The 18,807-nt window shown below is 50.4% G+C and overlaps 6 protein-coding genes across 6 annotated transcripts; 5 read left to right on the top strand and 1 right to left on the bottom strand.

Moving 5' to 3' along the window:
* Positions 1 to 50: 50 nt before the first annotated feature.
* Positions 51 to 923, top strand: LTR84_000748 (uncharacterized protein; the record flags this gene model as incomplete). The annotated part of the gene is made up of 1 exon (XM_064844378.1): positions 51 to 923. One exon carries the CDS (start codon positions 51 to 53, stop codon positions 921 to 923), a length of 873 nt encoding a protein of 290 aa, XP_064712238.1.
* A 1,506-nt stretch (positions 924 to 2,429) lies between these two features.
* LTR84_000747 (uncharacterized protein) lies at positions 2,430 to 4,410 on the top strand (the record flags this gene model as incomplete). Its single annotated transcript, XM_064844377.1, has 5 exons — positions 2,430 to 2,691; positions 2,746 to 2,953; positions 3,003 to 3,309; positions 3,360 to 3,925; positions 3,993 to 4,410. The coding sequence occupies 5 exons, from the start codon at positions 2,430 to 2,432 to the stop codon at positions 4,408 to 4,410; spliced, it is 1,761 nt and encodes a 586-aa protein (XP_064712237.1).
* Positions 4,411 to 4,964: 554 nt separating this feature from the next.
* On the bottom strand, positions 4,965 to 5,462 carry LTR84_000746 (uncharacterized protein; the record flags this gene model as incomplete). Its single annotated transcript, XM_064844376.1, has 1 exon — positions 4,965 to 5,462. The coding sequence occupies one exon, from the start codon at positions 5,460 to 5,462 to the stop codon at positions 4,965 to 4,967; it is 498 nt and encodes a 165-aa protein (XP_064712236.1).
* Positions 5,463 to 7,780: 2,318 nt separating this feature from the next.
* On the top strand, positions 7,781 to 12,837 carry LTR84_000745 (uncharacterized protein; the record flags this gene model as incomplete). The annotated part of the gene is made up of 2 exons (XM_064844375.1): positions 7,781 to 12,533; positions 12,584 to 12,837. 2 exons carry the CDS (start codon positions 7,781 to 7,783, stop codon positions 12,835 to 12,837), a joined length of 5,007 nt encoding a protein of 1,668 aa, XP_064712235.1.
* A 1,211-nt stretch (positions 12,838 to 14,048) lies between these two features.
* LTR84_000744 (uncharacterized protein) lies at positions 14,049 to 15,854 on the top strand (the record flags this gene model as incomplete). The annotated part of the gene is made up of 1 exon (XM_064844374.1): positions 14,049 to 15,854. The coding sequence occupies one exon, from the start codon at positions 14,049 to 14,051 to the stop codon at positions 15,852 to 15,854; it is 1,806 nt and encodes a 601-aa protein (XP_064712234.1).
* Positions 15,855 to 16,951: 1,097 nt separating this feature from the next.
* On the top strand, positions 16,952 to 18,613 carry LTR84_000743 (uncharacterized protein; the record flags this gene model as incomplete). The annotated part of the gene is made up of 4 exons (XM_064844373.1): positions 16,952 to 17,130; positions 17,195 to 18,113; positions 18,163 to 18,336; positions 18,386 to 18,613. The coding sequence occupies 4 exons, from the start codon at positions 16,952 to 16,954 to the stop codon at positions 18,611 to 18,613; spliced, it is 1,500 nt and encodes a 499-aa protein (XP_064712233.1).
* Positions 18,614 to 18,807: the final 194 nt, after the last annotated feature.

The following is an 18,807-nucleotide window of genomic DNA, read 5'->3' as shown; positions in this document are numbered from 1 at the left end:
CTATCCTGTGCTCCTATACCATTGCATCCATACGCAGACACATAGCTCAAATGGCGGTACCAGTCAAATATCTAAATGTGAACGTCGACGGCCTGGATCTCTTCTACAGAACATCCGGACTGGAGACAAATCCAACAATCCTGTTGCTCCACGGCTTTCCATCATCGTCCCATCAATATCGCAACCTGATCCCACTCTTGGCCGACAAGTACCACGTCATTGCTCCCGACCTTCCAGGATTCGGCTTCACCGAAGTGCCAGAGAGCCGGCAATATGCATACACATTCGACAATATTGCCAGAACGATATCCTTGTTCCTCGACGAGCTCTCCGTGAAGAGCTTTTCGGTGTATATCTTCGACTACGGCGCCCCTACGGGCTTGCGGTTGGCGTTGGAACGCCCGGACGCCGTCAAGGCCATTATCTCGCAGAACGGCAATGCGTATGACGAGGGCCTCGGTGCTTTCTGGGATCCGATACGCAAGTATTGGGCGTCCGGGGCACAGGAGGACCGTGAGGTATTGAGACCGGCGCTTCTGGGGTTTGCACCTACCAAATGGCAGTATACTTATGGTTCGCCCAACCAGGAGGTCATCGCGCCAGAGACGTATACCCTCGACTACACCCTGCTTTCGCGGCCTGGGAACAATGATATCCAGCTGGATCTCTTTAAGGATTATGCCAATAACCTACCTTTATACCCTAAGTTTCAGGAGTATTTCAAGAAGTCTCAAGTGCCCGTGCTGGCTGTTTGGGGTAAGAATGATTTGATTTTTGTCCCACCCGGTGCGGAGGCTTTCAAGAGAGATCTACCAAAGGCAGAGGTGCATTTGATCGATGCCGGCCACTTTGCAATCGAGACTCATACTGTTGAAATTGCGAACCTGATCCGGGAGTTTCTTGCAAAGAACGGGGTAGTGTAGGCTGCGTTTTCATTGAAGACCTTGGCGCTCCAGATAGCTTGCCAACTTCTGTACTCGAGACTATGAGTCGGGTGCTGTGCAGAGATCTGATGTTAGTACAAATTGGTCCTTCGAGGTGGGTTTTGAGGTCTTGTAAGCTCAATAATTATTTGTGACGGGCTCGAATAAACCCTATCAATAGGCAGTCAGTAGCTCATCAGTCTGAAGACTTAGGGTTGGGATAAAATGACAAGCAATACTTAGGCATGACTTAATCTGGGGTACGCGAGGATAACAACGCCTTGGACCCGGATCAAACACACCGAAACTCGTATGCAAAGGACAGTCAGATTCTTCTTAATGCTTACTGATGATAAGACGAATGATAGTTGGACATCACGCCCTCGCGATGGAAAAGGTCAAAATGATCCCTGCTAATGCCAAGGCGCGAAGAAAATCCCTCGCGGAAAAACTTTTATTCGACGAGCCAGGGTCGAATAGAAGCGAAGTCGGCAACACCGCGGCCTGATTCAAGCTTCAGCAGTCCGGGAGCAAGGCTGTACTGCATTGAGTGCAATTGTGCTAGATGATAAAGGAGGTGCTTCAATTGCCGATGGCTGTAACCCGAGTCAGGTATCTGCGACATATTTCCCTCACGTTCGAAAGCGACCGAAAATATTCCTGGACTAAGCTCCAGAAGATGGGTGCCAACTTCCTTGGTAATTGAGCTTGTTTTCTGCCATTGCAACTTCAGAGTTTTTTGAGTACTTTTTCAGGTGATGTTTCATAGTGTACTCCAGACAGACAAGCACGAGCCATGGTTAAGCTACCGTACCCTCGAGTCACGAGAAGCTATGAGTCCAACCGCTCAGAGGGTTTCCACATCGAGAGCACGAAGTGTGCATCACACGAGCAGCACCCCAGAAGATATTAAGAAAACACGAGCACGGCTCACGTTCACCAGATTGTATGCTCCACATTGTTGATAACGGTACGAATTGCAACACGAGCCATGAACAATCCATTGTTGTAAAAACACTTTTCAGTGGGGCGTCGACTGTGGCAATTGGATGGCATTGATCAGCCTGATCGCCCATCGGGGTTTGACTTCGAATCTCACGCGTGATGCCGTCATAACCGCCTCCACGAGAGTAGATCCTTCAAGCACGATAGTGATGTGCAGCATATCGCACCATTACTGTTTACTACGCCGGCTTGAAAATCCTACGTTGTTTCCACTAGGTTTGCTTATTTTCCAAAAATGCAAGGCTACCGTCGGCAAATGTACCTTTGAAAATTTTGTGACATCCACACGGCAAGGACCGATTCGATATTGAGCATTATTACTTTTGAGTTTGCCTTATCTTGCCCATCAACTGCTTTCCATCTTCATTTAAACCCTTGAAGCCCAGCTTACTTTCGTGGATCATATCTGAGTGGAAAATATCTGAAATAACACTGGTCAAGCCTTGTCCTTGAGACCACCCTGGTCGACGATTTTAACAGGATACCACAATATCTTTCCACATGGAGAAGGATATTGAAGCCAAGGGCGAAAGCCCGGCAGCTCGCTCCGACGTGACAGAAGGCAATATCGAATTCCCTCGAGCTCCGACCGCTTTTGGCCGCTTCGTTGACAGTTTCAAACAAAATCCCAATGCTCGTGTCACTCCAGAAGTCGTGGATGCCGATGGCAAGCCGCTGCCTGACCAGCAACCAGCTGAGCCCGCTCTGGCTATGAAGCTACAGCCCCGTCATCTGCAGATGATTGCAATCGGCGGCTCGATTGGTATGAATCGCCTGCGAACGGACTTCGACCATCACTAACCACTCTACTTTACAGGAACGGGTCTTTTCGTCGGTTCTGGTTCTGCATTGGCCAATGGAGGACCGGGATCTTTGATCATTGCCTACGGACTGATAGGTGTCATGCTCTATTGCGTTGTCCATGCTTTGGGAGAACTCGCAGTGGCATTTCCAGTCGCTGGTAGCTTCTCGGCTTATTCCAGTCGATTCTTGGATCCAGCATGGGGTTTTGCTATGGGATGGAAGTGAGTGGTTGGAACGCACCATTTGTTTCTTGCGACTGACAATCACTAGCTATGCCCTTCAGTGGATGGTCACACTCCCTCTGGAAATTGTCGCAGCATCAATCACGCTAGAATATTGGCCCGGAAGCAGATCTGTGAATGGAGCCGCGTGGGTTACCATTTTTTTGATTGTCATTATCGCCATTAATTTCTTCGGCGTACGGGGATATGGCGAGGCCGAATTTGTTTTCTCTATCATCAAAGTCATGGCGGTGATAGGCTTCATTCTGCTCGGAATCATCATCAATACTGGTGGAATTCCTGGAGATGACCGAGGTTACATCGGCGCTCAGTACTGGTACAATCCGGGTGCATTCGTGAGTATTTGTCGTTCTCGACCATACTCTACTCTGCTAACAATTCAAAGAACCACGGGTTTAAAGGCCTATGCTCTGTCTTCATCACAGCTGCGTTCTCATTTTCAGGAACTGAACTGGTCGGTCTAGCAGCAGCAGAGACAGAGAACCCGCGCCTGGCTCTTCCAAAGGCAGTGAAACAGGTCTTCTGGCGTATCGCCTTATTCTACATGGTCTCACTCACGGTCGTCGGTGTGCTTGTCCCTTACGATGATCCGAACCTTCTGAACGGAACCAGCTCCCAGGATGCGAATGCGTCGCCCTTTGTCATCGCAGTGCGGAATGCGGGTATCTCGGCCGTGCCGTCCATCATGAACGCTGTCATCCTCATTGCCGTCCTTTCAGTCGGAAACTCTTCTATCTACGGAGCCAGCAGGACTCTTGCGGCTCTGGCGGATCGAGGCCAGGCACCAAAGATCCTGGGGTACATTGATCGATCCGGCAGACCGTTGGTATCTATAATTCTTTGTTCCTCAATTGGATTTCTCTGCTATATTGTCGCGGCTGGTCCCGATACTTCGACCGAAGCATTCAATTGGATGATTGCACTATCTGGGCTCGCTGCAATTTTCACTTGGTACGTTTTCCAACCCTGACACGGTTCTTGATTCTTCCCACAAACATGGACTGACATTGATGAAAAGGGCGTCCATTTGCCTCTGCCACATCCGATTCCGCCAAGCATGGAAGGCTGGTGGCCACACACTTGATGAGCTCGCATTCCGCTCACAAGCGGGGCTCATCGGTAGCTACATCGGGTTCATCCTGAATATCCTAGTGTTGATCGCGCAATTCTGGACCGGATTCGCACCTGTCGGTTACGGGGAGATGACGGCTGGAGAACGTGTCCAGAACTGGTTCCAAGTCTACCTTGCCGCACCACTTATCATCATCTGCTACTTTGGCTACAAGTTCGCGCGCAAGACCAGCATCAAGCGCATCAGAGACATCGACATTGTCAGTGGACGACGCGAGATGAACTTGCAGGCGATTCTTGCTGAGGAGAGGGCTATTCAGGCCAAGTGGCCGTGGTGGAAGAAGGTTTACAGAACGGTCTGCTAGTCGGGATATGACGACAGAACTCGAACGGGCGGGTCTTTGTTACTTTCTTTCGCAGTTTAATTACTACTTTACCGCAAGTCCACTCTGCCTGCAAAACAACAGGGGTTATTGAAGCAATTGAAATGTCTAGAGTAGCACTAAAGTCCTGGAGGTTATCAATGCCAGCGATATCACCTTTTGAGTCTACAAATAACGCGATTGGAGGATAATACTAGAGGTTGCAAACTTGATGGAATGAGGTCGATTGATTCAACTAATAAAAGATGTGACTGGGTGGACAAAGGGTTCTTACCGTACCAGCCCCTGATTCGATGGCCTTACCTGATAATCTGCCAGGGTAGGCTTTGGGCTGCGCTAGCTGTTCGATGCTCCAGTTCAGCGAATGGGAGAGGTTCCATTCGATTGCAGAAGCGCTACGTGCGCATGTTTGCACAGCATATGTCTCCAGCCAGAGTGGTTCAATGTCAGTCAGTAGATGCATCCATTCGAGCAAGGCTGAGCACTCATTATCAAAGCATCACTTACCCTTGACTCATCGATTCGAAAGATCGGTCTTAGTCAGAGTCGTATTCAATGCTCGAGCGCCGCACACGAGGTCGCCAACTGCCTCGACGATTATCACCATGGATGCGCTGAGAGTTCTCCTGTTGGAAATCTGAAAGCTCTCTATGCTGCTTGTGCAATTCACGGATGAAGCCGACGGTTTCCTTGCCTACCTGAAGAGTCTCCTTGACCATGTCTTTGGCGACCTTGATCTTCTGTATCAAAGTTGGCTTCTGGGAAGACTCTGGATCGGATACAGATTCGGTATGGCGCTTGGGGCTGGTGTCGTGGTACGTCTTGGGCCGTGATTGGGTGGTACGTGGTTTGGTGTCTGTGTGGCTGCTTTCTCGAAGGCTCGGACGATGCCATTGTGCGTGGTATGCACTCAGATAGTCGGGTCCGTGCTCGTTGTGTGGCAGCTTTTGTGCTTCACCGATCGTAAGTCCACGGCGTCGAGGAGCAGGAGAAGTTTTGGACGGAGACTTGCCGTCGTTGAGTGGTTTGTTCATACGTGGAAGGCTTGGTTGACGCTGTGCCATGGTCGCTTCGTTTGTGGATCTTCTCCGGGGGTTAGTAACTGTGATAGTGCGGAGCTATGCTTCTCTCCAGGCTCTCCCACTTGGGATGGTCAGATTTTATCTCACTGTCGAGTTTTCGGAGGTGCGAGGGAAAGTAGATGTCAAGAGAGGTCCCTCGAAATAGAACGTTCTTGCATGCGAAGGCGTGCATAAGATATAATTCCCCGTTTCCCTTTGTCCAGGGTAACCTTTGCCAAGGAGAGTTTGCTTGTTCCAAATCGTTTGTTTGCTTAAGATAACAGTGACGTTCTTTGCGTTATGTGACAAGTTATCTCTTTGCAGGAAGGACAATGCTCTTTCACAAGGCCGGTTTGGCTCTGCTACAAGGAGGCATGGTTGCTCGAGAAATGCTTCGTCGAAGTCGAAACACGTGATTTCAAATTCCCCGCCAACCCAACTCATGCGACAGGCTTTTCCACATCACACTGGCTTATGTACATAATTGAGACAATGGCGAAGAAACTGTCAACCTGAATTTAGGACAACACCTCGGACGTTGTTCGGCCTTTGCTCTGTAGAAACATGACCCTCGACTCGGTGGGAATCGAGCTGCATCTGTGATGAGCTAAGGAGAGTTCACTCGGTTCGGAGTAGACGCTTGTAGATGAACAATTGGATGAAAGGAACGGAATAAAAAAATGGAATAAGCACGAACAAGAGGGGTTTATCCGTACCGAGGAAGCTGGAAGACTTGGCCATGGATCTCATGTCGTAGTCGACTCGAAGACTTGAAGATTTGGTTGGATCTCTGTGGGAATGGCAGGCGATAGTGCAAGTCAGATACGCATCAAGTGCCAGTGGTAGAGAGTGTCAGCTTGATCCATTATTATTTACCTTTTTTTTTACTCGCATCGCGTCGGTAGGAGGGACGGATGTAGGTTATCTAGCCTGAGCCTGAGCCATGTAGGAGGTACCAGTCACCTGCTAGCGAGCGCAAGCCCTACCTGACTTGTAGAAGACCACTTGGGCCTGACTAATTGGAACTCTTACCTTTAACCTTGGAGCAGGCGGGGCACTCGTCTCTGCGTGGCAGTCGTCTGCACTCTGCAGGTTGCAAGCTGCAGGCACAAGCGGGAAAACGGAAGACAAACTCTGCACTTGGTTCCCTCACCCTCAATCGCCATCGATGTTCGTAGTACGAAGGTTGCGGGAAAACAAGTTTTGTATGAAGAAATTAAATAAAGTCTCAAGATATAGACATTGTCTGTTTTATTAATTACCATCAAACAGACGAGGCGTTGTCCAAGGCGAGATTCAACGTCCTCAGTAATTTCTTCTGATACTCGGTAAACGATGGGTGGCAATCGACTCACCAAGTCCCAGTACAGGGGATAAGGGCCTAGAATCCGAGCCTATCGCTGAGCACCCAGCAGTGCTTTTTGGCTACATTCAGCTAAGCTTTTCGCGTGGAAGACTGTCAGCCGCACCCTCCCTGGCAGAGGAACCTGGTACCCACCCGAGATATCCACCCCTCCAGGGCTTCAGCCATTAAACGAAATGGCCTGATGCTTTGCCAGCCACCTGTGGAAGCCTGTGGACTCTAGGCTACAGGGCCTCGGGCCAGGCCCACAAGTTCAACCGCCTCGACGAGAACTGAACAACCCAGGTCCTACCTCTGGGCACTGGGCATTTGGGCTTTGGACGTTGGCTTTTGGGCTTCCGCGCGGCCATGGCGACGGCCACGGGCTCTTCCACTTGCGCCTGTCTCTCCACCCACACCCGTCACTTATCGCCCACGGGCCACCTCTAACCACCTGGAAGTTAGTGTTGGTGCTGATCCACCACTGGCTGCTTGCCATCGCCGTCACCTTTTGGCACCTCGCCTTCCGAGTTTCTGTGAACAGCCTGTGCCAGTGTGCAGAACACCATCACAACTTCTGCCCACCACCGACTACCCGCCATACGGAACACTCATCGGCACTGGCATCTTCGACTTCTTTCTTCCTACTCCACCACCATCCACCACTACCATCCATTCCTTCACGATTCGGGTGCATTTGACACCTGTTTTCCATTCTGCAAACCGCTCCATCTCTCGAATTTGGGGTTGTGGCAGTCACCACTTACTCGCAAAGAAACAATAACCCAGCTGGCCCCCCACACCCGCATTTCGAGTCCTCGCAACACTCTACCACCAACTGCGAAATCACTCGAAATGCAAGCCCCAGTCCATCGAAATGCTCCTCTACCTACATGACCATGTATGAGCCAAAACTCGCCTCGATTACACTGCTCCAGTTGCGGCCGCGATGGCCTCGGATTCGACTGCAAGCAGTCGCGTTTCCTTGATTTCCCTCGATCCTGCTGTTGCCTCCCATATCACCGCCACCACGGTCCCATCCACTTCGCAATATGGCTCTAGTCCGAGAAAGAGTACAAATACTCCCGAAACCGAGGGCACTCGCCGTCACATGAGAAACAATTCCGCTCCCAACACCTCGGACAAGAAACGTTCCAATTCCTTGCGTCGCGTCAAGAACAGTACCGAGATCCTCAGACAACGCTCTACAAAGTCAGCTAGAAGACAAAAGCAGCAGGACCTGGCATCAGACACAAGAGGAGGTCGAAACTTTACTGTTGGCAATGTCGGTACTGGTGGCATCCTCTATCTTACACCCTCAGCTTTTCAAACCCCAGGCCTGCATTCGATCAGTCCCATATCGCCGGCTACTGTGACAACGCCTGTAACTGCTCCAGCGTTATTAGGTCACGAAACCCTCCAAAAGGCTTTGCAGACTGTGTCGGATGATTCCTCCCAAGCCCGCTCGACCTCTCCCAAGCGGTCGGTTCGCGCGAGTAACAGAAGGGTCGCTGCTCCGAATCATGCAAGGTCGCAGTCGTTTTCCACTGTCGAAGATCACCGACACTCTTTGTCGGCCGCGGTGCAATCCAGAACCTTGAGGATCGTGATCAATCGCCCAGACACCGCCCGACCAGATACCGCAAAGGAGTCCATCGAAGAGCTCAATGAGGAGCTCTCTCCAACACTCGAAGTTCCCATCCCTCACTATCGCATTGGTACCTTTCGCTTCAGTAACCAAGGCACTCCAGTTCTGCGTAATTCTGCTTTCACCAGAACGTCTGTTACTCCGTCAGATGCAACACCAACTGCAACCACCGCTCGTTTCGATAACTACTTCCAAGGCCCTCCTGCCTCGAGTCTCAAGGCATTCGCCAGACTCGGCGCGGCCCATTTGGGAGCTAATGATGACCTGACAGCATCAATCCAACATGATCAATCTGATTATGGAACAGCGACAAACCCTGAGTCGACAACTTCCGTTCAGCCCGCCGCCTTCGATCAACTCACCCGAATATACGATGATCCTTCCGTCGTTCGTTATTGTCAGAACGTCAGGGAGATCACGGCAGCAACCCCAGCAAGAATAATTGCCCAGATTTCCTCGGACTCTTTCATGGACTATGAGTTAGTCTCGGACTTTTTTCTCACCTTCCGCTCGTACATGACGACGTACACCGTTCTTGATCTTCTCCTCGCGCGCCTTCGGTGGGCTATCGGTCGATTAGAAGACGATGGGAGAATCATTCGGGTGCGCACATTTGCTGCTTTGCGACATTGGATCCTCAACTACTTCATGGACGATTTCTTTGTTGATCTTCGTCTCAGAGAGAGATTCTGCTTCGAAGTCAACCGGCTGTATGCCGATGTTAAAGCCAGTCCAGAAAATGGATATAGTGACCTCAAACTTTTGCGTGATTTGAAGCGCTGCTGGAATGGACGATGTTCACTCTGTTGGGATCCTGAAGGATTCGAGCTTGATGGCAATCAGGAGGAAGACCTGCTACCAGGAGGGCCTATAGACATGCAGCCTACTCCCCGACCACGGACGGCTGTGCGTCCAATTCACCCACCTGCGGAAATTCCCCGGCCAGATATTTTGCGAGGGCCTTCCCACAGCTGGTTTGAGGTCGATAAGACCGTTGGTGGGTTCCATGATCGCCAGCACTCAAGCAATTCAGACCAGATTCCACCTTCACTTGGAAGTGATGGCAGTTTGCAGGCAAATTCATGTTTTCCACCCAAGGTCTTTTTGCGCCCTAATCCAGAGGGTAGCGGCAACACGAAGGGGCCACACCCGGTGTCAGTACAGCATCGTAGAAAGAATGCTCCGGCCAATTTGCAGGTCAACACACATTCAGGCATTGGCACCAAGTCGTCTGGCCACAAGCGAGGCGCGAGCTCGATTGATAGTAATCGCGAGTCAACCCCCAGGAAACCCGAGGCAGAGGAACCAGATATTGTGGGTGAAGAGGGGAACATCATCCGTGGGCTCTTATACAGTCCCAGCGCCCCTTTTGTACAAATTGTTTCCACCACTTCGACCCAATCCCTTGACCGAAACGAGGTTGAAGGTATGCGCGAAGGGCCAAGAAGGGCGCACGGGACGCAATCTGCCACGCAACCGACGGGCAGAAACATCTTTGGTTCCTTGCGTAAGGTGTTGGGGAACAAGCACACCCAACTTGATATGGCAGTGCTCACTGCATCACACTCGGTACAAGACGTACCCATTCGCAGCCACAAGACAAACGTGCCCCTGCATATATCCAAGTCCCATGACGAGCTGCGCAATCAACCGCAGCTTCCAAACTCTCGGAAAGGAGAGGTTCGCATTGATCTTTTGTGTGCAGCAGTCTGCCAAAACTATGAGAGCAAGTTCCCTTCAAAACATCGCATCACCTATGGAGCCTTTTTCACAAGCAATCCGCCAATGGTACTAAATGACGACCCTGAGGATGGTTCAAGAACCCCACAACTCAATAACCGTGCAACTGCCAGGACAGCTCAGAGTGGATCTATACTGATTGTGGACGATACGAGACCGGATCTGCCAGCCATGTCGGGCGCCCTTCGTCCAGATACAGGTAACATAATTGGGCTCAATCCAAACCCCGATGCAAATGCACTCTTCGATGATGATGTCGTAATGGTCCACGGAGCTCGCAGTGACAGTATCGATGCGGTTGCGACACAGAGAAGTTCTGATGTTCTGGGACTGGTGATGAATGTGCCTTCCGCAGATGGGAGTACCGATACACTCGAGCAATTCGGTGCTGATGCTTCCTTTTCTGGTGGGCAGTTTGACGGTATGCATAGGACACCAGAAGAGAGGGTCAAAACACCAACAACAGTCAGTTCTAGAACTGTTCGCGAGAACAACACAAGCCTTGATCTACCTCGACCAGTGGACGGAAGCGTCTCTACTGAGCACCTCGCCTCATCAACCGAAGATCAGGACGTGGCTAGCACGAAAGAGGGAGGCAAAGACGCTGAAGATAAGGATAGAGCACCAGCTCACACCCTTAGAAGGCGACCCGGAGGTGATCTCCGCCGTGTTGAGAATGTCCAAGACCTCGACCATGTTACCCACCATGACTCTCTAGACACAAACAGTACTACGTCAGTTTCTCCTCACGACTCATTACTCATCATGAGGACTGATACGGGGCGGACCATCAAGAGAGACCCGGAACCACCGAAAAAAACCGTGTCAATGATCAACACACATTCCTCACAACACCTACGACCATCATTTGAGGCAGCTGTCGCCGAATTTTCTGCTATTCCAGATGATGACGATGGTGGTTTAGAGGCAACATTGATGAAACTTGAAGGTCGTTACGAGAAGAAGTCCCCACCAATGGAACAACATCCATTGGATACAACTGGGAAAAGAAGATCTCTTCCAGATCTTAGGTCAAGTTCGCATATCGATCTAAGAGATCCAAGGCAAACAAGGCAATCTTTCGATGTCCAGGTCCGGGAAATCACGACCGAGTTGATGCCACACGGGTCTTTGGACGGACTTCACCAGGCGGATTATGCAGCAGATCTGGGTGTCAAGCAACCGTCCTCGCGCCGCTCATCTATCTTTGGGTTACCCACTGGATCTCTTACGGGCTCGGAAGTGTCAGACAGTTCCCTGCCTCTTCTAAAGCGTGATACTGCCCATGGAAGTACAGCTGGACCAAAACCCGTTGTTCCGGCTCCCATTGCTCCCGGCTACTTCGCGCAAGATCCTCCACAGCTGTTCCATTTACCAAAGGGACCTCCGCCTAGCGGGAACAAGAATGCTCACCGTCATAGCTTTTCACGCCCTGATACTGCAAATGACAGCGCTAGATCCTTCCTCTTGGACGAAGATGAGAACTTATCTGATCTATCATCTGAGATCTCTGTGGACATCATCAATTATTCCGAAGTTGTTGACAGTTCCATTGGACCAATGCTTGCTGCCCCAGGCACTGCGATATCCGGTTTAGAAATTCCAGCTCATCCTCTGACATATGCCTCAGTGGTCAATCTTAACAATGTGGAACAGTCTGCCCGAGTATCCGATCCCGTACCGAATGAGATGAACATAGGAAGCCAACAGGCGAAAATGCACGCCCCTTTGGCATCTCATACGAGGGAGAAGCCCCCATCTCAACCGATGTCGCGCCTACCTGCTGGACCGGCACATCTCCCCTTTGTCCTCGCATGTGACTCTCAGGTTCTTGCACAGCAAATGACCTTGGTTGAGAAGTCAGCCTTGTCAGAAGTTGAATGGTCGGATCTTGTTGAAATGCGTTGGGATAATAAAGCTGCCGAAGTTCTTGACTGGGTAGATTGCCTAACGCAAACACGAATTCGAGGCATCGACCTTGTGATCACCCGGTTCAACCTTGTGGTCAAGTGGGCAATGTCGGAAATCATCTTGACGCAGGATATCCATGAACGTGCTCGTGTCATCACCAAATACATCCACGTCGCTGCCCATGCACGGAGGTTGCATAATTATGCGACGATGCTCCAGCTGACAATTGCTCTGACCTCGACCGATTGCACTCGGCTTACAAAGACATGGGCATTAGTCTCTCCGCCCGATATGTCACTTCTGAAGCATATGGAAGCGCTAGTTCAACCAGTTCGAAATTTCCATGATCTTCGCCTGGAAATGGAATCAGCCGATCTCAGTGATGGCTGCATTCCGTTTATTGGTTTGTTCTTCTCAATTCCATGGGCGATTATTTACTAACAGAATCATTAGGGTTGTATGTTCATGATCTAACATACAATGCGCAAAAGCCATCACGTATTCCTGGTGGCCAAGGACAGGACGAGCTGATCAATTTTGAGCGATATCGAACTTGTGCCATTATCGTCAAAGGGCTATTGAGATTCATCGATGCCGGTTCCAGGTATAGCTTTGATCCTATTGAAGGTATTATTGAGCGATGCCTGTGGCTGGCGGCCCTGCCCGACGATCGCATACGAAGTACGAGCAAGGCACTAGAGTTCTGATCTAGACATTCCAGCCACGAAATTAAGAAATTATCCGCAATTATACATAATCACCAGGATGGAGGAGAGGTGGGTGGAGAGGATCGAATGAACATGTTGTCTTTAACATCAACAGTTTTCTATGGCAATTTTATGGTATGGTATTCCTCGTCGATTCAGCAAGGGCGTCATTCCTGAGAGGTTTAGTCTTTTGAGTTTTTTTCCTCCTGTTTTGTTCAGTGTTTACATCTCAGTTGAGCAATTGCAAATGTCAGTTTTCCTTTTTTTTTTTCTTTGTGCGGCTCCGTTTTTCAGTCTGGTGGATTGGGGCGGAGGTGGATGGGTCACGGACGTTTTCCAATGGATGCACTGAGAAGACTCGTGCGCATAGGACGTCAACGGCGGTGGCGGTGCGGCTGTTCGTACACATTATACTGCTGGCAGGATATATACCCCCTTCGTTGTCGGAACTCGGAAGCGAGGCAAAGCGCTCATGGTGGTGTTGTTCGGGCGGCGTCTATCTTTTGTCTCGATTGAGAATACGAGACTCAATAAGGTAGCTAGGATTGGGCCATGATACATAGGCTGTACTACCTACATTAGCCTGGGCAATAAAAGTAATCTCTTGGATCATAAGACTGCCTTCTTTCGAGTATACAGGTGCTCTTGGCTGTGTGAAGTAACCAGGTTCCAGTTAACCACTCATGTCAGTTCCGCGGTTTAACTAGTGGAGCCTTGTGTAGCATTTGGCTACTGGATAGGCAGTGTTCCTATACTCTGTCTCGTGCCACCTAGCCTGCTCGCTCGCTGTAAAGAGTTTGTTCCCTCGATTGTGGTTAGAGTGAGATCCATTGTGAGTCATCGACAGCTTAGATCCCAATGATCGGCAATGCCCGAAGGCCGCTTTGCCGGAAGAAGATGACGAGGAATGTCTCAGCGACAAGCGCAGAAAAAGAAACGTCTCTGGCAAGGCTACAGAATCCTCAGAGATATGTAGCTACGCTAGTGTCATCCTAGTGCTGTAACCGTCACTGCGTGTCGTGTTGCATGTGTAAACAAGCGACTCAGGGATTCAAATAATGGGATCGCCAAATACTAATGGCATGTTCAAGATGATCATATATGAAACAGCCTCTCTGCATGCTCATCCTCTTCCCCACGAAACCCTGATGGACACATGGACGACATCCAGTTCAGTCTGGACCAGAAGCAGCGTCGAGGTTATCTGAGCAATGGATTCATACAGCCAGGCGAGTCTCTACGGGAAGAGCGACGTATCCTACTACCTAGCCATGCGCGATGGGACACGTCTAGCGATCAGTGTATATTTCCCGGAGCACACCGTCCCAAGATCACCAGTACCGACGATCCTGGTATTGACACGCTATGGGCGAGCCACGGTGAGCAGAGAGGGCGATCCACGCTCGATCGACCCCTGGCTGCGCGCAGGCTATGCGTGCGTTGCCATCGACGTGCGCGGCACGACATCGTCATTCGGTGCTCGGGTGACCGAGCTGGGTCCGGATGAGCAGCGGGACGCCGAGGAGATCATCGCACATGTCACGGCGCAGGCCTGGTCGGACGGCAAGGTCGTCGCGACTGGAGTGTCGTACACGGGCAACACGGCGGACATGGCGACGGCGCGTGATGCGCCTGGCTTGATTGCCTCGATTCCCCGCGCCACGGACTTCGATTTCTGGGAGGCACTGTGGACGGGTGGATGTCCGAATGATTCCATGTTTGAGGATTGGGCCAAGGGGGTCTATGGTATCGATTTTGGTCGGCCACATATTGTTGATGGTGCGATTATCTATCCTTGGCAGCACAATGGACTCGACGGGTGTAAGAATGCGAAGGATTGCTTGAGCTTGTTCCCGACCCTTCAGCCCGTGGATGATGATCTGGATTGTTTGATGCTGCAAGAGGCGCTCCGGACGCGTGAGGAGAATGGTAGGCACTGGACGTTCGAGGATTATGAAAATGCATTATTCCGTGATGACGCGGGCTTGAATGGGCATGCGATATTTGATGCCTGCACCGGCGCGCATGTTACGGACGTGGTGATGCAGAAGAAGCCTGTTCAATTTTGGGCGTCTTGGATGGATTCCAACACTGCTGATGAAGCGATTAATCGGTTTCGTAGCACGCCCGGCGTCCCAACTGAGATCTTTCTCACAGCTCATGATCACAGAGGTGGTGTTCGTGTTGACCCGCTAATGGCTGAGAACAACGATCCGTTACCCTCGGTTGAGGGGCAGCATGCTGAACAGTTACGTTTTGCTGAGGAAGTCCGGCAGATCGACAACCCTGAGGACTATTCTGTGCGCATCATACACTACTATGTTCTGGGCACCGGAACATATAAGAGTACGCCCCAGTGGCCGCCGGAGGGAGTCGAAAACACCGCATTCCTGCTCAGTCAAGGTGGCTCTCTCGTATATGCTGCTCCGCAAGCAGGTATCGATACTTTGAAAGTGGATCGACAGGCCAGCGCAGGAAAGAAGAATCGATGGTACCAGCTGGCGACAGTCGAGTACGGCGACCGGGCGATTCGAGACACCAAGCTCCTCACATATGACACGGCACCACTGGAAAAGGACATGGAGCTTGTCGGATGGCCTGTCATCACTTTGCACATGCGAACTCGGACCAACGATCCAACGATATTCGTTTATCTTGAGGACGTAACTCCAGATGGCCGGGTGAGTTATCTGACCGAGGGTGTGCTCAGGGCTCTCCACCGCAAGTTGGCAGCAGCTCCTGAAAAGCTTCCGTACGACCCAGGCCCATCACCGCATAGCTTTGCTCGCACAGATGCCCTGCCAGTCGTGCCAGAACAGGATTTCACTGTCAAGGTGAAGCTCTTCGCGACTGCGGCCTTGATCAGGAAGGGCCATAGAATTCGGCTGGCCATCTCTGGTGCGGACGCCGATACTTTTCGGTCTTTTCATCGAGGCCTAGACGAGCGCTTTGATATCCACTGTGGTGGGACGAATCCGAGTGTATTTGAAGTGCCGTTGCGAGTATGGCAGCTCTAATCGGGGACCATCCAACTCTGGGAGCGATTGGTATTCGTGTGGTTGTTGATGGGTTTGCACCCTCCATGCTCCTCAAATATTACAAGGCAGGTAGACACTCGGTATTTGTGGATTGCTCGAATCGCCACATCACGCTGCCGTGCTTTGTGAAGGGTCCAGGTCAGTGTCTTTGTGTGCTGTACGGACCATTAGTGGCGGTCATTCGAGCTTAGCTTTGCAGCGCACTCTGCGTCAAAAAGATGAAGAGCATGATCGAATCCCAATTAAATGCCCTCCAGACATCTGACTCTGGGTAATCGAGCACTCAGTTTGCAAAATGTCACAATCTATGCTCTTTTCACTTCTACTCGGTACAATCAGCTGCTTCAGGTACTCATAATGCCTGTGACTTGGGGGCGCTTCGGGCCTTCGGGCGTACGTGACCTATCAGGGACTTAAAAGGCCCCTGTTGAGTTAGGCAGAGTCAGACCGTGACCCCTGGCCAATTTAGGCGCCACGGGACCGTAGGCCTCCAGCAACCAACTCCTGAACTGCGAAGTAGGTCAAAATCGGAGCGCCTCTTGCTTCCTTTTGTGCCGCGAACACTACGTGCGATTTTGCGGCGGTCAATCTCATTTTCAATGGCGAGGTAAGCAAAGGCTATTATCCTCTGAGCACAATGGGATAGCAGTGTATATAAGACAAAGTTCATTGGCTTATTCCACTTCTTCTCGAATCCCTGAAAGTTCTGCGACTTCGGGCCAGAGATTACTTTGCGAACCATCAAAATCAATGTAGCCGCCAGGTACTTCTATTTTTGGAGCACCATGTTACAACTCATCACGCCGTTAAACATTCCTATCGGTCACCTCAAAGCAGTTATGATCTCGAGTTGCTCCCTCTTGTTCTCCTGGCTCAACATCTGGATACGCGATAGCAAGAACGATGATACTTTGAGATGGAATTGCTCCGTGACCAATGCTGCAACCACGAACTGTACCCAAAGCATCTGGAGACTCAGTCAAACACCCTCGGCCAGTATTTTGATCGTTTAGCGACTCGGCTAGAGAGCTTGTTCTGCGCCCCTGAGAATGCATTGTTAGAATGCTTAGACCTCGATGAAGGAGGTCCGGGTTAGTTTCCATCAAGGCACCAATGTTGTTCCAACGGCTGACAACATCTTTGTCGAACTTCAAGACTTTGTGCTTCGAGAAGCCGAAACTCTGACGGAGCTCCAACAAATATGTTCTCTCCCCTCCGATGAACTCAATGAAACACCTAGTCAAAGCTTGTTAAGGTGTCGATTTATGTTAGACCAAGCCCTTTGTAAACGTGTGGCTTGCTTACTAACTTATCACGAGATTTTTCTATGGCCTCAACTCGCGGTCGGAGCTCTGGGTCACTTATGACATGGTATCATTTGCTTTGACTTACCACCAAGTACACCCGTGGTTTCTCGACTTTTTATTTCCCTTTGGTCAACAAATTATTCCCCGAGACTTCCGTTTCAGCTCTTTCAGACGTGCCTCCCATCAGTCAAAAACCCAAGGTGTATGGGATGTGCCGCAACTTGGCCGGTCTGGCCAAGGCTATCACATATGCTACAACATGAAATCTGTTGAGAATAAGAGTACCAATCCGCTTATGCCATGGTTACTTGAACAAATCGTGATTTATCATTCTTATGATACATTGACGGGCCAGGCATTCTGGATCATTTTGAAGGGCAACGACTCCATGCGAAATGATTTAGAGCAATCTGTGCGTCGGAGAAAGCAAAAAGGAGAGGATAGCTATGCTGACTTGATCGACTCATTCGATGCAACAATTGAAGTCCACCTCGAGGTCTGTGACTGGTCGAGGCGGGGCTGGAGATGGTATATCAACTATCTCGAGACAAGGCTGGACGAACTCACCGAACATGGAGTAACGAACGACATCTTCGCGCACAAGGATCCACTGCGCTCGTTCCCCTTTGACATTGGCTCTGATGGTCACTTAGAAGATCCCAAGGATTTGGGGTTCAGCAACTTACAACAAGCTCAGCACGTCGAAGAGGAAGCAAACAAGGCCTTGTTGGCCCTTAAGAGCGATGTCACTAACATCATTGCGTTGAAGACACACTATCTATCGCTACGTGATACCCAGGGGAATGACTGGTTGCCAGCCATGAGACTTTTGCGCTTCGAGGCGAAACTTGTTGAGATAGTAGGCGAGTTAGACATGCACCAGGCTGCTCTAGAAGCCCTATTACGCTTGATCGCAGGTCGCAAAGAAACGGTAAGTTTAATGGTGATCTAAAGAGCCAAATTCTTGCTCACTATTCCAGATTTTCGGAATTCTCGAGTACGAAAATATGCTGGCAACTCGGAAGATCGCAGTGGAAGCCCAGATCTCGGCGAAAGAGATGGAGAAGCTTACAAAGGAAACCAAAAAGGAGACAGTGTCTATGAAAGTCGTCACCTTGGTCACCATGTTCTTTCTGCCAGCCACATTCATTTCGGTAAGTTCTGTGTGTTGAGATAAATTTATCTGAGCTCATGGATGCGTAGACTCTCATGAGTACAGACATTATTCGCTGGCAGCCAGACGATGATGGGTATTTCCAGAAATACGTCTCTTGGGGAGCGCTCAGATTCTTCCTAGCACTCAGCTTACCACTCACATTCGCAACTTTCCTGACCTGGGGACTTGTATACGCCTTCATTCGCTTCAATGAGCGAAACCAGGAGATGAAATTGAAGGCAACGGAGGGTTTTCAAGGGAATGAGGAAATCTAAATTCGCGTTCTTGAAAAGAAAGCCGCTCAAGGATATTGGGGGCAATGGTCCTAGAAGAAAATATCAGCTTTTTCAGCCTCAGATATTCTGAACATCTCGAACCGGCGAATAAGGTGTGATCTGTGAAGAGCGTCTGGTGGGGAAATGGAGAATTGGCACAAGATGCTGCCTCGAAGCCTTCCAAAAGAAGAATG

Source organism: Exophiala bonariae (assembly GCF_035927105.1).
Source record: "Exophiala bonariae strain CCFEE 5792 chromosome Unknown scaffold_1, whole genome shotgun sequence".
NCBI classification, from domain to species: Eukaryota; Fungi; Ascomycota; class Eurotiomycetes; order Chaetothyriales; family Herpotrichiellaceae; genus Exophiala; species Exophiala bonariae.
Note: the sequence above shows the minus strand (reverse complement) of the source record. Positions and strands in the feature narration are given on the sequence as shown.